Source organism: Dendropsophus ebraccatus, chromosome 15 (genome assembly GCF_027789765.1).
Source record: "Dendropsophus ebraccatus isolate aDenEbr1 chromosome 15, aDenEbr1.pat, whole genome shotgun sequence".
Lineage (NCBI taxonomy): Eukaryota > Metazoa > Chordata > Amphibia > Anura > Hylidae > Dendropsophus > Dendropsophus ebraccatus.
In genome coordinates, this window is record NC_091468.1 from 921,184 (window position 1) to 937,451 (window position 16,268).

At 54.5% G+C, this 16,268-nt stretch overlaps 1 protein-coding gene across 3 annotated transcripts in view; it reads right to left on the reverse strand.

Moving 5' to 3' along the window:
• The window catches only part of LOC138774461 (cullin-9-like), an 88,934-nt gene that overhangs the window by 15,563 nt on the left and 57,103 nt on the right, over window positions 1-16,268 (reverse strand). For all 3 annotated transcript variants that reach the window (XM_069955354.1, XM_069955352.1, XM_069955353.1), the window contains exons 18-25: window positions 15,985-16,080; window positions 15,735-15,910; window positions 14,361-14,494; window positions 14,094-14,279; window positions 13,618-13,724; window positions 13,361-13,543; window positions 11,883-12,040; window positions 10,490-10,700 (exon numbers count right to left, since the gene is read on the reverse strand). In XM_069955354.1, coding sequence (XP_069811455.1) covers window positions 10,490-10,700; window positions 11,883-12,040; window positions 13,361-13,543; window positions 13,618-13,724; window positions 14,094-14,279; window positions 14,361-14,494; window positions 15,735-15,910; window positions 15,985-16,080 — 1,251 coding nt within the window. The remainder of the gene's footprint in view (window positions 1-10,489; window positions 10,701-11,882; window positions 12,041-13,360; window positions 13,544-13,617; window positions 13,725-14,093; window positions 14,280-14,360; window positions 14,495-15,734; window positions 15,911-15,984; window positions 16,081-16,268) is intronic.

A 16,268-nucleotide genomic window follows, 5' to 3' on the forward strand; every position in this document is an offset into this window, starting at 1 on the left:
ACTAATACCGCCACATACCAACTAATACCACCACATACCGACTAATACCCCCACATACTAAAACCGCAACATACCGACTAATACCACCACATACTAATACCGCCACATACCGACTAATACCCCCACATACTAATACCGCAACATACCGACTAATACCACCACATACCGACTAATACCCCCACATACTAATACCGCAACATACCGACTAATACCACCACATACTAATACCGCCACATACCGACTAATACCCCCACATACTAATACCGCCACATACCAACTAATACCACCACATACTAATACCGCCACATACCAACTAATACCACCACATACCGACTAATACCCCCACATACTAATACCGCAACATACCAACTAATACCACCACATACTAATACCACCACATGCTGACTAATACCGCCACCTGCTGACTAATAGCACCACTGCTATGGAATAAAATCCACTGTACAAAGATCAGTATCTCCTCACACAGTGACCATATAGCAGCAGATACCAGCTCTACACAGAACCTGCCCACCATAAGTGATTACACTGCAGTTAGATCCAGTGTCTCACAGGGGGCTTCTTCTCAGATTTTCCTCTTCCTCTCCATCTGGCCTGGGCCGCCATGAAGCCTTCTCTCAGTCACGAGTCGTCCCTGTAGGGACTACCAGACAAACACTGTAGGCTCCTCACTAGTGTTGCTCAAACGGTTTTAGAAAAGTTAAGTTAAACATCGCAATTTTCTTGAATTGGACCGAAGAACATTTAACTGTTTGTTGGAGTTATTGTTCGTGCGCCTCTCTGCCAGCCAATCAGTGCAGAGCACATAGAAAGTTCAGAAACGTCATTGCTGAGGTGTAGGGGTCTCATTGGCTGCTGACACAGATGGCTTCTGCCACGTCATAACCCTGGCGTGTCCCCCCATACCAGATGTAAGCACAGATATGGGGTCAGCATGTCCCCCCCCGTACAGATGTAGGCACAGATATGGGGTCAGCATGTCCCCCCGTACAGATGTAAGCACAGATATGGGGTCAGCCCCCTGTACAGATGTAAGCACAGATATGGGGTCAGCCCCCCGTACAGATGTAAGCACAGATATGGGGTCAGCCCCCCGTACAGATGTAAGCACAGATATGGGGTCAGCCCCCCGTACAGATGTAAGCACAGATATGGGGTCAGCCCCCCGTACAGATGTAAGCACAGATATGGGGTCAGCCCCCCCCCCCCGTACAGATGTAAGCACAGATATGGGGTCAGACCCCCCCGTACAGATGTAAGCACAGATATGGGGTCAGCCCCCCCCCGTACAGATGTAAGCACAGATATGGGGTCAGCCCCCCGTACAGATGTAAGCACAGATATGGGGTCAGCCCCCCGTACAGATGTAAGCACAGATATGGGGTCAGCCCCCCGTACAGATGTAAGCACAGATATGGGGTCAGCCCCCCGTACAGATGTAAGCACAGATATGGGGTCAGCATGTCCCCCCCCCTGTACAGATGTAAGCACAGATATGGGGTCAGCCCCCCCCCCCCCGTACAGATGTAAGCACAGATATGGGGTCAGCCCCCCCGTACAGATGTAAGGACAGATATGGGGTCAGCCCCCCGTACAGATGTAAGCACAGATATGGGGTCAGCCCCCCCGTACAGATGTAAGCACAGATATGGGGTCAGCCCCCCCCGTACAGATGTAAGCACAGATATGGGGTCAGCCCCCCGTACAGATGTAAGCACAGATATGGGGTCAGCCCCCCCCGTACAGATGTAAGCACAGATATGGGGTCAGCATGTCCCCCCCGTACAGATGTAAGCACAGATATGGGGTCAGCATGTCCCCCCCGTACAGATGTAAGCACAGATATGGGGTCAGCATGTCCCCCCCGTACAGATGTAAGCACAGATATGGGGTCAGCATGTCCCCCCCGTACAGATGTAAGCACAGATATGGGGTCAGCCCCCCGTACAGATGTAAGCACACATATGGGGTCAGCCCCCCGTACAGATGTAAGCACAGATATGGGGTCAGCCCCCCCCCCCGTACAGATGTAAGCACAGATATGGGGTCAGCCCCCCGTACAGATGTAAGCACAGATATGGGGTCAGCATGTCCCCCCCCGTACAGATGTAAGCACAGATATGGGGTCAGCCCCCCCCGTACAGATGTAAGCACAGATATGGGGTCAGCCCCCCGTACAGATGTAAGCACAGATATGGGGTCAGCCCCCCGTACAGATGTAAGCACAGATATGGGGTCAGCATGTCCCCCCCCGTACAGATGTAAGCACAGATATGGGGTCAGCCCCCCCCCCTGTACAGATGTAAGCACAGATATGGGGTCAGCCCCCCGTACAGATGTAAGCACAGATATGGGGTCAGCCCCCCCCCCCCGTACAGATGTAAGCACAGATATGGGGTCAGCATGTCCCCCCCGTACAGATGTAAGCACAGATATGGGGTCAGCCCCCCCCCCCGTACAGATGTAAGCACAGATATGGGGTCAGCCCCCCGTACAGATGTAAGCACAGATATGGGGTCAGCATGTCCCCCCCGTACAGATGTAAGCACAGATATGGGGTCAGCCCCCCCCCCCCCCCGTACAGATGTAAGCACAGATATGGGGTCAGCCCCCCCCCCCGTACAGATGTAAGCACAGATATGGGGTCAGCCCCCCCCCCCCGTACAGATGTAAGCACAGATATGGGGTCAGCCCCCCCCCCCCGTACAGATGTAAGCACAGATATGGGGTCAGCCCCCCGTACAGATGTAAGCACAGATATGGGGTCAGCCCCCCCGTACAGATGTAAGCACAGATATGGGGTCAGCCCCCCGTACAGATGTAAGCACAGATATGGGGTCAGCCCCCCGTACAGATGTAAGCACAGATATGGGGTCAGCATGTCCCCCCCGTACAGATGTAAGCACAGATATGGGGTCAGCCCCCCCGTACAGATGTAAGCACAGATATGGGGTCAGCATGTCCCCCCCGTACAGTTGTAAGCCCAGATATGGGGTCAGCCCCCCCCCCCCGTACAGATGTAAGCACAGATATGGGGTCAGCCCCCCGTACAGATGTAAGCACAGATATGGGGTCAGCATGTCCCCCCCGTACAGATGTAAGCACAGATATGGGGTCAGCCCCCCCGTACAGATGTAAGCACAGATATGGGGTCAGCATGTCCCCCCCGTACAGATGTAAGCCCAGATATGGGGTCAGCCCCCCCCCCCGTACAGATGTAAGCACAGATATGGGGTCAGCATGTCCCCCCCGTACAGATGTAAGCACAGATATGGGGTCAGCATGTCCCCCCCGTACAGATGTAAGCACAGATATGGGGTCAGCCCCCCCCCCCCCTGTACAGAAGTAAGCACAAATATGGGGTCAGCCCCCCGTACAGATGTAAGCACAGATATGGGGTCAGCCCCCCCCCCCCCGTACAGATGTAAGCACAGATATGGGGTCAGCATGTCCCCCCCGTACAGATGTAAGCACAGATATGGGGTCAGTCCCCCGTACAGATGTAAGCACAGATATGGGGTCAGCCCCCTGTACAGATGTAAGCACAGATATGGGGTCAGCCCCCCGTACAGATGTAAGCACAGATATGGGGTCAGCCCCCCGTACAGATGTAAGGACAGATATGGGGTCAGCCCCCCCGTACAGATGTAAGCACAGATATGGGGTCAGCCCCCCGTACAGATGTAAGCACAGATATGGGGTCAGCCCCCCGTACAGATGTAAGCACAGATATGGGGTCAGCCCCCCCCCCTGTACAGATGTAAGGACAGATATGGGGTCAGCCCCCCGTACAGATGTAAGCACAGATATGAGGTCAGCATGTCCCCCCCGTACAGATGTAAGCACAGATATGGGGTCAGCCCCCCCGTACAGATGTAAGCACAGATATGGGGTCAGCCCCCCCCGTACAGATGTAAGCACAGATATGGGGTCAGCCCCCCCCGTACAGATGTAAGCACAGATATGGGGTCAGCCCCCCCGTACAGATGTAAGCACAGATATGGGGTCAGCCCCCCCGTACAGATGTAAGCACAGATATGGGGTCAGCCCCCCCCCGTACAGATGTAAGCACAGATATGGGGTCAGCCCCCCGTACAGATGTAAGCACAGATATGGGGTCAGCCCCCCGTACAGATGTAAGCACAGATATGGGGTCAGCCCCCCGTACAGATGTAAGCACAGATATGGGGTCAGCCCCCCCGTACAGATGTAAGCACAGATATGGGGTCAGCCCCCCGTACAGATGTAAGCACAGATATGGGGTCAGCCCCCCCGTACAGATGTAAGCACAGATATGGGGTCAGCCCCCCGTACAGATGTAAGCACAGATATGGGGTCAGCCCCCTGTACAGATGTAAGCACAGATATGGGGTCAGCCCCCCCCCCTGTACAGATGTAAGGACAGATATGGGGTCAGCCCCCCGTACAGATGTAAGCCCAGATATGGGGTCAGCATGTCCCCCCCGTACAGATGTAAGCACAGATATGGGGTCAGCCCCCCGTACAGATGTAAGCACAGATATGGGGTCAGCATGTCCCCCCCGTACAGATGTAAGCACAGATATGGGGTCAGCCCCCCGTACAGATGTAAGCACAGATATGGGGTCAGCCCCCCGTACAGATGTAAGCATAGATATGGGGTCAGCCCCCCGTACAGATGTAAGCACAGATATGGGGTCAGCCCCCCGTACAGATGTAAGCATAGATATGGGGTCAGCCCCCCGTACAGATGTAAGCACAGATATGGGGTCAGCCCCCCGTACAGATGTAAGCACAGATATGGGGTCAGCATGTCCCCCCCGTACAGATGTAAGCACAGATATGGGGTCAGCGTGTCCCCCGTACAGATGTAAGCACAGATATGGGGTCAGCCCCCCGTACAGATGTAAGCACAGATATGGGGTCAGACCCCCCCGTACAGATGTAAGCACAGATATGGGGTCAGCGTGTCCCCCGTACAGATGTAAGCACAGATATGGGGTCAGCCCCCCGTACAGATGTAAGCACAGATATGGGGTCAGACCCCCCCGTACAGATGTAAGCACAGATATGGGGTCAGCCCCCCCCCCCCGTACAGATGTAAGCACAGATATGGGGTCAGCCCCCCGTACAGATGTAAGCACAGATATGGGGTCAGCCCCCCCCGTACAGATGTAAGCACAGATATGGGGTCAGTCCCCCCCGTACAGATGTAAGCACAGATATGGGGTCAGCCCACTGTACAGATGTAAGCACAGATATGGGGTCAGCCCCCCGTACAGATGTAAGCACAGATATGGGGTCAGCCCCCCGTACAGATGTAAGCACAGATATGGGGTCAGCCCCCCCCCCCTGTACAGATGTAAGCACAGATATGGGGTCAGCCCCCCTTACAGATGTAAGCACAGATATGGGGTCAGCCCCCCCGTACAGATGTAAGCACAGATATGGGGTCAGCCCCCCGTACAGATGTAAGCACAGATATGGGGTCAGCATGTCCCCCCCGTACAGATGTAAGCACAGATATGGGGTCAGCCCCCCGTACAGATGTAAGCACAGATATGGGGTCAGCATGTCCCCCCCGTACAGATGTAAGCACAGATATGGGGTCAGCCCCCCCCCGTACAGATGTAAGCACAGATATGGGGTCAGCCCCCCCCCCCGTACAGATGTAAGCACAGATATGGGGTCAGCCCCCCGTACAGATGTAAGCACAGATATGGGGTCAGCCCCCCCCCCCTGTACAGATGTAAGCACAGATATGGGGTCAGCCCCCCGTACAGATGTAAGCACAGATATGGGGTCAGCATGTCCCCCCCGTACAGATGTAAGATGTTTTGGGTGGGATGACTTAGCATGTAGTACGGTGTTTGCCGAGTTCTTTTTCCTATACAGATCAGTTTGCAGAAATCCCGCCGTATCTACCGTAAATTCACCCAAAACATCTGCAGGCTGCAGATTTGACCCGGCGATTCCGAGAAAGGGGTACAGTAATCGCTGTATCAGGAGAGCCTAATTGTGAGCTAAGAATACCAATCGTCGTGATTTATTAGAACCTAAGAAGAACCGGACTCGGCAGACCAAAAGGTAAGGTAAGGAAATGGTGGAAGCCTTGGAGAAGCACTGGACAATTTTATTGACTGATCCCTTTCTATACAACGTCCTTGATTCCACAGAGTCAGTGACGTATAAAAGATCTCGTAATTTTCGTGATCATCTTGTTCGAAGTCATTATAACTCAAAAGGAATGACGGGGATCTTTGGCTCCAGACCTCCAAGATGGGGCTCAGGCCCAAGTAGAGGATGTGTGGCATGTCCGACTATGGAAAGAACTCCGACCTTCCACAGATCTGATGGCACTAAGGAATACAAGATCTGTCATTCCGTATCCTGCAAAACTAAGTCCGTAGTATATTTTGCCACATGTCCATGCAACTTGATCTATGTCGACATGACGTCGCGCCAACTTAGAAGAAGAAGACGTGAACATGTCTTGGACATCAGAGCAGCAGGAGACGCGACAGAGATAGGGGACCTAAAGACTATTCCACGACACTTCAGGTCAGTCCCCAACTGGGATGATTCCCTCCTTAAAGTACAAGGAATAGATGTAGTGTACCCCAGTGAAAGAGGGGGTGAGATAAACAAGCGACTGGGTCAGAGAGAGACAATGTGGATGTATAAACTAGACCCCCTGGCTCCACATGGCCGCAATGAGTACAATAGCTTCGCACCATACTTAGGAATAGATTCATTAAGAAAAACCCAATGAAAAAAGATTCAACCATGTGTATAATAATATGAAATCCGACTGTACTCCGGGGAATATCTACTTGCTTTTCAGCTTTGGCTTGTTTTATTCTATTTTTTTATTGTTTTTATATTGTACGCATGTTCTTATTTTTTTTTTAAGCAATAAATGAGTCTACCTGTTTTATGGTGTGAGTGTAGAGTTGTATATCATCCTGGGATTTGATATCTTATCTAAATGTATCCCCCCCCCCTTCTTCCCGCTCTTCGGATACGCGCTACAGATCCCTATTTGTAATACTGGTAGGTTCTTCCCTATTGGATGTTGGATGGGCACGCCTTGGGGTTCATCCTCTCCCCGCCATGGATAATGGTTCTGCACTTTGTTCACTGTTGTTGATTTGCACCTGATTCCTAGGTCTATGATACTATATAGCGATGACACTTTACATTTTCACTACTATGGAGACTTGGTTAAGATTTTCCAGCCATTTTTGCATGGCATTTTATTGTATATATTTTTATGAGAGTTGGCAATGATTTTTGCCCATACGTCACCATTGGCAGGACACGTACACTTGATTATGTTGTTTTATTATCTGATGGTATCATTTTATATAGATATTTGGTACATTACACACGTGTAGAGATACTGCATAATGGGCACAATATTAGAATTCATGAATATATTTGTATAACATAGAGAGGTTTTGATATATTGTTGGGTTTATAATAGTAATTATATATTTGTGTGTGTCTATACATATAGATGTGGATTGGTAGTTTCCTTTGCATTTAATTTTTTTTTTTTGCTCAGTTTTTGCACTTTATAGATTATCTGTGGGTAAGTTATATGGCGGGTACTTATTCTTTTTTAGCTTTTTGCACTTCAGCACTTTGGCGCACATTTGATTTTTTCACTTGCACTTCACATTTCTTTCACTCCATTAATTCATTCACCCTTTTTCTCACTGCACTATTTTTCTATGTTTCAATGTCCTATGTCTATGTGTTTTGTCATTTCCTATAACTGTCCCGTTTCGCCCTTACTGCGCATGCGCCGCAATACGAGTTCTCTAATACACCATGTGATCTCGGTCATGTGACCGGGATCCCATGTACGTCATCTTCTCACAGTCACGTGTCCGCTCTGCGGTCATGTGCCTGTATTGCGGTCACATGACTTGGATTCCATCCCGGAAGTGACGCTAGAAGGACTGGTCATGTGCTTAGGGTCACATGACCAGCCATTTCCTTCCTGCTACCATCCATTACACAGGGGAATGGCGCCGATCATTGGGGTGAGTGTGCGGACTCTTTTGAAAAGATACACCTGTTTAACGGGGGCGGAGCATGTAATACAAGAGGGGAAATATGATTGGTGTGGAACTGACCGTGGTGATGATCATCAGCTGTGCAGTCAGTATGTGATTGGTGAGCGGACATATAACATAGGCAAGCTACCTGACCATTACTACCCTTGACGAAGCTCGCTTAGCGAAACGCAGCGTTGGGTGAGTGGTCTTACCAGGCAGAACATATTTTGGCTACCAGAGGTCTAAGTATATTTCCTTTTGCACTATCCTCTTGTACATTTTTTCCTTTGTTCCTATTTCCCTGTACACTTTTGTATTGGTATTTGCTGCACTTGCAGTCCACTTGTCCACACATACTGTATACCTCTGTACAACAGATCTTAGAGCACACTGTTTATTGGGATTTATATTCTTTAGTTCCTCCTGGGATTGAGTGACACATCATCAATTTAACCATTATACAGAGTATACATGACCCCATCTGCCCTGTACGCCATCCAATGTATGTACTGTATTTTCATGCCTCCTTGTTTTTATTATGTTTTTAAATATATTTTTTTCTATATGTAACAATAAAGTATGGATTTGTTTATTGATTTGGGTGTATTGTCTAGCATCTTTTCTGTTGTAGGAGATATATATATATATTGTCTGATGCATATAGACATTGGCAACAAGTAGTCCGAATTTAGGTTACTAAATTCCTCTCCTTCTCAACATCATCTCTTCCTCCTTCCCTCTTGTCCCCCTCTTCACCATTTCCTTCTCCGCCTTATTCCTTTCTGTCCTTGTACTCGCCATATCCTCCTCATCTCTCCCTCCTTCCCTCCTGTCCTCCTCCTCACCATCTCCTTCCTACCTCATGTCCTCCTCCTCACCATCTCCTTCTTCCCTCCTGTCCTCCTCCTCACCATCTCCTTCTTACCTCATGTCCTCCTCCTCACCATCTCCTTCTTCCTACCTCATGTCCTCCTCCTCACCATCTCCTTCTTACCTCATGTCCTCCTCCTCACCATCTCCTCCTTCTTCCCTCCTGTCCTCCTCCTCACCATCTCCTTCTTACCTCATGTCCTCCTCCTCATCTCTCCCTCCTTCCCTCCTGTCCTCCTCCTCACCATCTCCTTCCTACCTCATGTCCTCCTCCTCACCATCTCCTCCTTCTTCCCTCCTGTCCTCCTCCTCACCATCTCCTTCTTACCTCATGTCCTCCTCCTCATCTCTCCCTCCTTCCCTCCTGTCCTCCTCCTCACCATCTCCTTCCTACCTCATGTCCTCCTCCTCACCATCTCCTTCTTCCCTCCTGTCCTCCTCCTCACCATCTCCTTCTTCCCTCATGTCCTCTTCCTCACCATCTCCTTCCTACCTCATGTCCTCCTCCTCACCATCTCCTTCCTACCTCATGTCCTCCTCCTCACCATCTCCTTCTTCCCTCCTGTCCTCCTCCTCACCATCTCCTTCTTCCCTCCTGTCCTCCTCCTCACCATCTCCTTCTTACCTCATGTCCTCCTCCTCACCATCTCCTTCTTCCTACCTCATGTCCTCCTCCTCATCTCTCCCTCCTTCCCTCCTGTCCTCCTCCTCACCATCTCCTTCCTACCTCATGTCCTCCTCCTCACCATCTCCTTCTTCCCTCCTGTCCTCCTCCTCACCATCTCCTTCTTACCTCATGTCCTCCTCCTCACCATCTCCTTCTTACCTCATGTCCTCCTCCTCACCATCTCCTTCTTACCTCATGTCCTCCTCCTCAACATCTCCTTCTTACCTCATGTCCTCCTCCTCACCATCTCCTTCCTACCTCATGTCCTCCTTCTCACCATCTCCTTCTTCCTACCTCCTGTCCTCCTCCTCACCATCTCCTTCTTCCCTCCTGTCCTCCTCCTCACCATCTCCTTCTTACCTCATGTCCTCCTCCTCACCATCTCCTTCCTACCTCATGTCCTCTTCCTCACCATCTCCTTCTTCCCTCCTGTCCTCCTCCTCACCATCTCCTTCTTACCTCATGTCCTCCTTCTCACCATCTCCTTCTTCCTACCTCCTGTCCTCCTCCTCACCATCTCCTTCTTCCCTCCTGTCCTCCTCCTCACCATCTCCTTCTTCCCTCCTGTCCTCCTCCTCACCATCTCCTTCTTACCTCATGTCCTCCTCCTCACCATCTCCTTCTTACCTCATGTCCTCCTCCTCACCATCTCCTTCTTACCTCATGTCCTCCTCCTCACCATCTCCTTTTCACATGTCCTCCTCCTCACCATCTCCTCCTCCTTCTTACCTCATGTCCTCCTCCTCACCATCTCCTTCTTACCTCATGTCCTCCTTCTCACCATCTCCTTTTCACATGTCCTCCTCCTCCTACTCATCATCATCATCTTTTTCCCTTCTGTCCTATTTCTTACCATCTCCTCCAAACCCCCTATCCTCCTCCTACTCACCATCTTATCCTCCTCCTCCTCTGATAAGACTCCTCTGTCATGCTCCTGCAGGCGGTACAGATGTTCCTCTCTTTGAAGATCTTTGGCTTCTTGCAGGTTTTTCAGCATCTGTTGGGGAAAGCGGTTTGGGAAACAAATTCCAATGTGATCGACCACCGAATTCTCCAGCCAGCAGGGTCCGAGGGAGAGGAGGCGATCCGCCAGGTAATGCCTGCAACACACAGCAGCTTAGAAAATAGGACCTGGAATCACAGAAGCTGGTGGCACGGGGGCAACAAGGAGGAAGCTGGCGGCACGGGGGCAACAAGGAGGAAGCTGGCGGCACGGGGGCAACAAGGAGGAAGCTGGCGGCACGGGGGCAACAAGGAGGAAGCTGGCGGCACGGGGGCATAAAGGAGGAAGCTGGCGGCACGGGGGCATAAAGGAGGAAGCTGGCGGCACGGGGGCAACAAGGAGGAAGCTGGCGGCACGGGGGCAACAAGGAGGAAGCTGGCGGCACTGGGGCAACAAGGAGGAAGCTGGCGGCACTGGGGCAACAAGGAGGAAGCTGGCGGCCAGGGGGCAACAAGGAGGAAGCTGGCGGCACGGGGGCATAAAGGAGGAAGCTGGCGGCACGGGGGCATAAAGGAGGTAGCTGGCAGCACGGGGGCATAAAGGAGGAAGCTGGCGGCACGGGGGCAAAAAGGAGGAAGCTGGCGGCACGGGGGCAACAAGGAGGAAGCTGGCGGCACGGGGGCAACAAGGAGGAAGCTGGCGGCACGGGGGCAACAAGGAGGAAGCTGGCGGCACTGGGGCAACAAGGAGGAAGCTGGCGGCACGGGGGCAACAAGGAGGAAGCTGGCGGCACGGGGGCAACAAGGAGCAGTGCTAGAGATGGCAGCAGGGGCAACAAGGAGGACGCTGGCGGCACAGGGGCAACAAGGAGGAAGCTGGCGGCACGGGGGCAACAAGGAGGAAGCTGGCGGCACGGGGGCAACAAGGAGGAAGCTGGCGGCACGGGGGCAACAAGGAGGAAGCTGGCGGCACGGGGGCAACAAGGAGGAAGCTGGCGGCACAGGGGCAACAAGAAGCAGTGCTAGAGATGGCGGCACAGGGGCAACAAGAAGCAGTGCTAGAGATGGCGGCACAGGGGCAACAAGGAGCAGTGCTAGAGATGGCGGCACAGGGGCAACAAGGAGCAGTGCTAGAGATGGCGGCACAGGGGCAACAAGAAGCAGTGCTAGAGATGGCGGCACAGGGGCAACAAGAAGCAGTGCTAGAGATGGCGGCACAGGGGCAACAAGGAGCAGTGCTAGAGATGGCGGCACAGGGGCAACAAGAAGCAGTGCTAGAGATGGCGGCACAGGGGCAACAAGAAGCAGTGCTAGAGATGGCGACATGGAGCTGCACTGACCTGTAAAAATGCTCGAAGGAATTGGCCAGTTCTAGATCAGACAAGAAAAGAACAAAGTCCAGGAATTCCTGAAGCTGCTCCAGGGATCGGAGATCAGCAGAATCGGCACGGATCACAGTGATCAGCTGATCTATATAGCGAGCGAACTGCTCCGTCACCTGTAATGTACAAACATCACAGATACAAATATCTCCAGACACAGGGGGCCCCAACATGAAGAACACTAATGGGGCCCCCCAACATGAAGAACACTAATGGGGCCCCCCAACATGAAGAACACTAGGGGGGCCCCCCAACATGAAGAACACTAATGGGGCCCCCCAACATGAAGAACACTAGAGGGGCCCCCCAACATGAAGAACACTAGAGGGGCCCCCCAACATGAAGAACACTAGAGGGGCCCCCCAACATGAAGAACACTAATGGGGCCCCCCAACATGAAGAACACTAATGGGCACCCCCCCACCATGAAGAACACTAGAGGGGCCCCCCAACATGAACACTAGAGGGGCCCCCCAACATGAACACTAGAGGGGCCCCCCAACATGAAGAACACTAGGGGGCCCCCCAACATGAAGAACACTAATGGGGCCCCCCAACATGAAGAACACTAATAGGGCCCCCCAACATGAAGAACACTAATGGGGCCCCCCAACATGAAGAACACTAGGGGGGCCCCCCAACATGAAGAACACTAGAGGGGCCCCCCAACATGAAGAACACTAGGGGGCCCCCCAACATGAAGAACACTAGAGGGGCCCCCCAACATGAAGAACACTAGAGGGGCCCCCCAACATGAAGAACACTAGAGGGGCCCCCCAACATGAAGAACACTAGAGGGGCCCCCCAACATGAAGAACACTAATGGGGCCCCCCCAACATTAAGAACACTAGAGGGCCCCCCCAACATGAAGAACACTAATGGGGCCCCCCCAACATTAAGAACACTAGAGGGCCCCCCCCAACATGAAGAACACTAATGGGGCCCCCCAACATGAAGAACACTAGAGGGGCCCCCCAACATGAAGAACACTAGAGGGGCCCCCCAACATGAAGAACACTAGAGGGGCCCCCCAACATGAAGAACACTAGAGGGGCCCCCCAACATGAAGAACACTAATGGGGCCCCCCAACATGAAGAACACTAGAGAGGCCCCCCAACATGAAGAACACTAGGGGGGCCCCCCCAACATGAAGAACACTAGGGGGGGCCCCCCAACATGAAGAACACTAGGGGGGGCCCCCCAACATGAAGAACACTCATGGGGCCCCCCAACATGAAGAACACTAATGGGGCCCCCCAACATGAAGAACACTAATGGGGCCCCCCAACATGAAGAACACTAATGGGGCCCCCCAACATGAAGAACACTAATGGGGCCCCCCAACATGAAGAACACTAGAGGGGCCCCCCAACATGAAGAACACTAGAGGGGCCCCCCAACATGAAGAACACTAGAGGGGCCCCAGAGACTCACGTGCAGTGCGGTCAGGAAGGACAGCTGTAACAGCCCCTCACAGAACCCCTGGCGCAGAGACAGTAAGAACCGCATCTGTTGTCCAAACATCTCGTCCATGGCGCGTCTGAGGGCCCGGTACATGGAGCAGAAGCGGGGAGCCAGATCCACATCATTCCAGGACATCTCCAGAAAGCGCTGCACCTGGTGGACACAACAGGAATTACACCCAGGAAGAGGGACACACTAATCCCCCAGAATCCCTGAGCCCCCGCTACCTGCTTCTGGACCACCGCCTGCCAGCACTGAGCCATCCCGGCCAAGCTGCTCCATCCAGTAGCAGAGGGTCTCACCGGAGGACTGGGGGCCCCCCGACTCTTCCCATCTGAGGAGAAGAGCAAATCTCACAGCAGAACTGACGTATGGAGACCCCCGACCAGTCCCCACCTCCTACACAGAGACCCCCGACCACTCCCCACCTCCTACACAGAGACCCCCGACCACTCCCCACACAGAGACCCCCGACCACTCCCCACCTCCTACACAGAGACCCCCGACCACTCCCCACCTCCTACACAGAGACCCCCGACCACTCCCCACCTCCTACACAGAGACCCCCGACCACTCCCCACCTCCTACACAGAGACCCCCGACCACTCCCCACCTCCTACACAGAGACCCCCGACCACTCCCCACCTCCTACACAGAGACCCCCGACCACTCCCCACCTCCTATACAGGGTCACAGTACTCACTGGCTTTACTGGGGGGCTTCAGCTCGGCCGTGTCCTGGGGGCTGGTGTCCACATGGACCAGTAGATGGGTCAGCCTTCGTACCCGGGAGTTGAAGACTGAAGTTTTGGCATTGGGGCGTTGCGCCCCCTGAATGTTCCCCAGATAGCGGGTAAGCAGCCAGCTGAGGGGGCTTACTCCCCCGTCGTCTAGAAGAGAACAGGAGGCAGAGAGGTGAGGACCCCGTACAGGAGGGAAGCAGCACATTGGGGGCCTGGAAGCTTCTCTACCTGAGGTGGTGATGCTCTTCACCAGGGGGGATATCAGCGCCTCCCAACAGGTGCGGCCTAGAGCCTGCGCCGCCTCATCATCCGGCAGGAACCGATCCGCAAACTCCTGCTCATGTGACAGGGCGCGGTTCAACCTGCAAGAGGGCGGCCAATCAGTGAGAAGGAGACCCCGAAACCTCAGAAGGAGCCACTGCCCCCTGTGCGACTGCGCCCCACCGCCCGTTACCCACTGCAGGCTGTAACTTCGGCACCTGTGCCCCCCCCCCCGTTACCCCCCGTACGCCTGTGCCCCCCCCGTTACCCCCCGTACGCCTGTGCCCCCCCGTTACCTCCCGTACGCCTGTGCCCCCAGTTACCTCCCGTACGCCTGTGCCCTCTTACCTTCCATACAGCTATGCCCCCTGTTACCTCCCGTACGCCTGTGCCCCCTGTTACCTCCTGTGCGGCTGTGCCCTCTTACCTTCCATACAGCTGTGCCCCCTGTTACCTCCCGTACGCCTGTGCCCCCTGTTACCTCCTGTGCGGCTGTGCCCTCTTACCTTCCATACAGCTGTGCCCCCTGTTACCTCCCGGACGCCTGTGCCCCCAGTTACCTCCCGTACGCCTGTGCCCCCAGTTACCTCCCGTACGCCTGTGCCCCCCGTTACCTCCCGGGCGCCTGTGCCCCCCCATTACCTCCTGTGCCCCCCCATTACCTTCCGGGCGCCTGTGCCCCCCGTTACCTCCTGTGCAGCTGTGCCTTCTGTTACCTCCCGTACGGCTGTGCCCCCTGTGCCCTCTTATCTCCCGTACGGCTGTGCCCCCCAGTCGCCTGAGCCCCCCATTACCTCCCGGGCGCCTGTGCCCCCCGTTACCTCCCTGGCACCTGTGCCCCCCCCCTCGTTACCTCCCGTTCGCCTGTGCACCCCCCCCCCCCCCCGTTACCTCCAGGGCGCCTGTGCCCCCCCCCTCGTTACCCCTCGTACGCCTGTGCCCCCCGTTACCTCCTGTGCGCCTGTGCCCCCCGTTACCTCCCGTACGCCTGTGCCCCGTTACCTCCTGTGCGGCTGTGCCCCCTGTTACCGCCTGTGCCCCCTGTTACCCCCCGTACGCCTGTGCCCCCTGTTACCTCCCGTACGCCTGTGCCCCGTTACCTCCCGTACGCCTGTGCCCCCCGTTACCTCCCGTACGCCTGTGCCCCCCGTTACCTCCCGTACGCCTGTGCCCCCCGTTACCTCCCGTACGCCTGTGCCCCCCGTTACCTCCCGTACGCCTGTGCCCCCTGTTACCTCCCGTGCGCCTGTGCCCCCTGTTACCTCCTGTGCGGCTGTGCCCTCTTACCTTCCATACAGCTGTGCCCCCTGTTACCCCCCGTACGCCTGTGCCCCCAGTTACCTGCTGAACAGCTGCAGTAAGCTCTCCTTCCTCTCACAGATCTCCTGCCCCCAGCTGTGCGCTCGGCTGGTGTAGAAGAGGAACGTTCTTCGGCACAGCTGCTCCTTAAACACCGGCCAGAATGTCGGCTTTGGCCCCAGGATCTCCAGGCCCCGCACACGTGTGTCAATACCGCCCTGCAGAGAGACCATGCTGCATGAGGGCGGCTGAGGCCGGAGCGCAGCGCAGTCACATGACACCAGCGCATTACCTGCTGACACCGCTTTATCTTCACCTGAACCACCGGCCAGAAACGTGTGGCGTTTTCCAGGAGAACAACGCTGGAGGCGGAGCCACAGACATTCACCTGCCCAGAGACAAAATACACATAAACAACTGCGACCCTTGGAGCTGTGCCCCCCCACCTGCTGACCCCCAGAGCTGTGCCCCCCCACCTGCTGACCCCCAGAGCTGTGCCCCCCCACCTGCTGACCCCAGGAGCTGTGCCCCCCCACCTGCTGACCCCAGGAGCTGTGCCCCCCCACCTGCTGACCC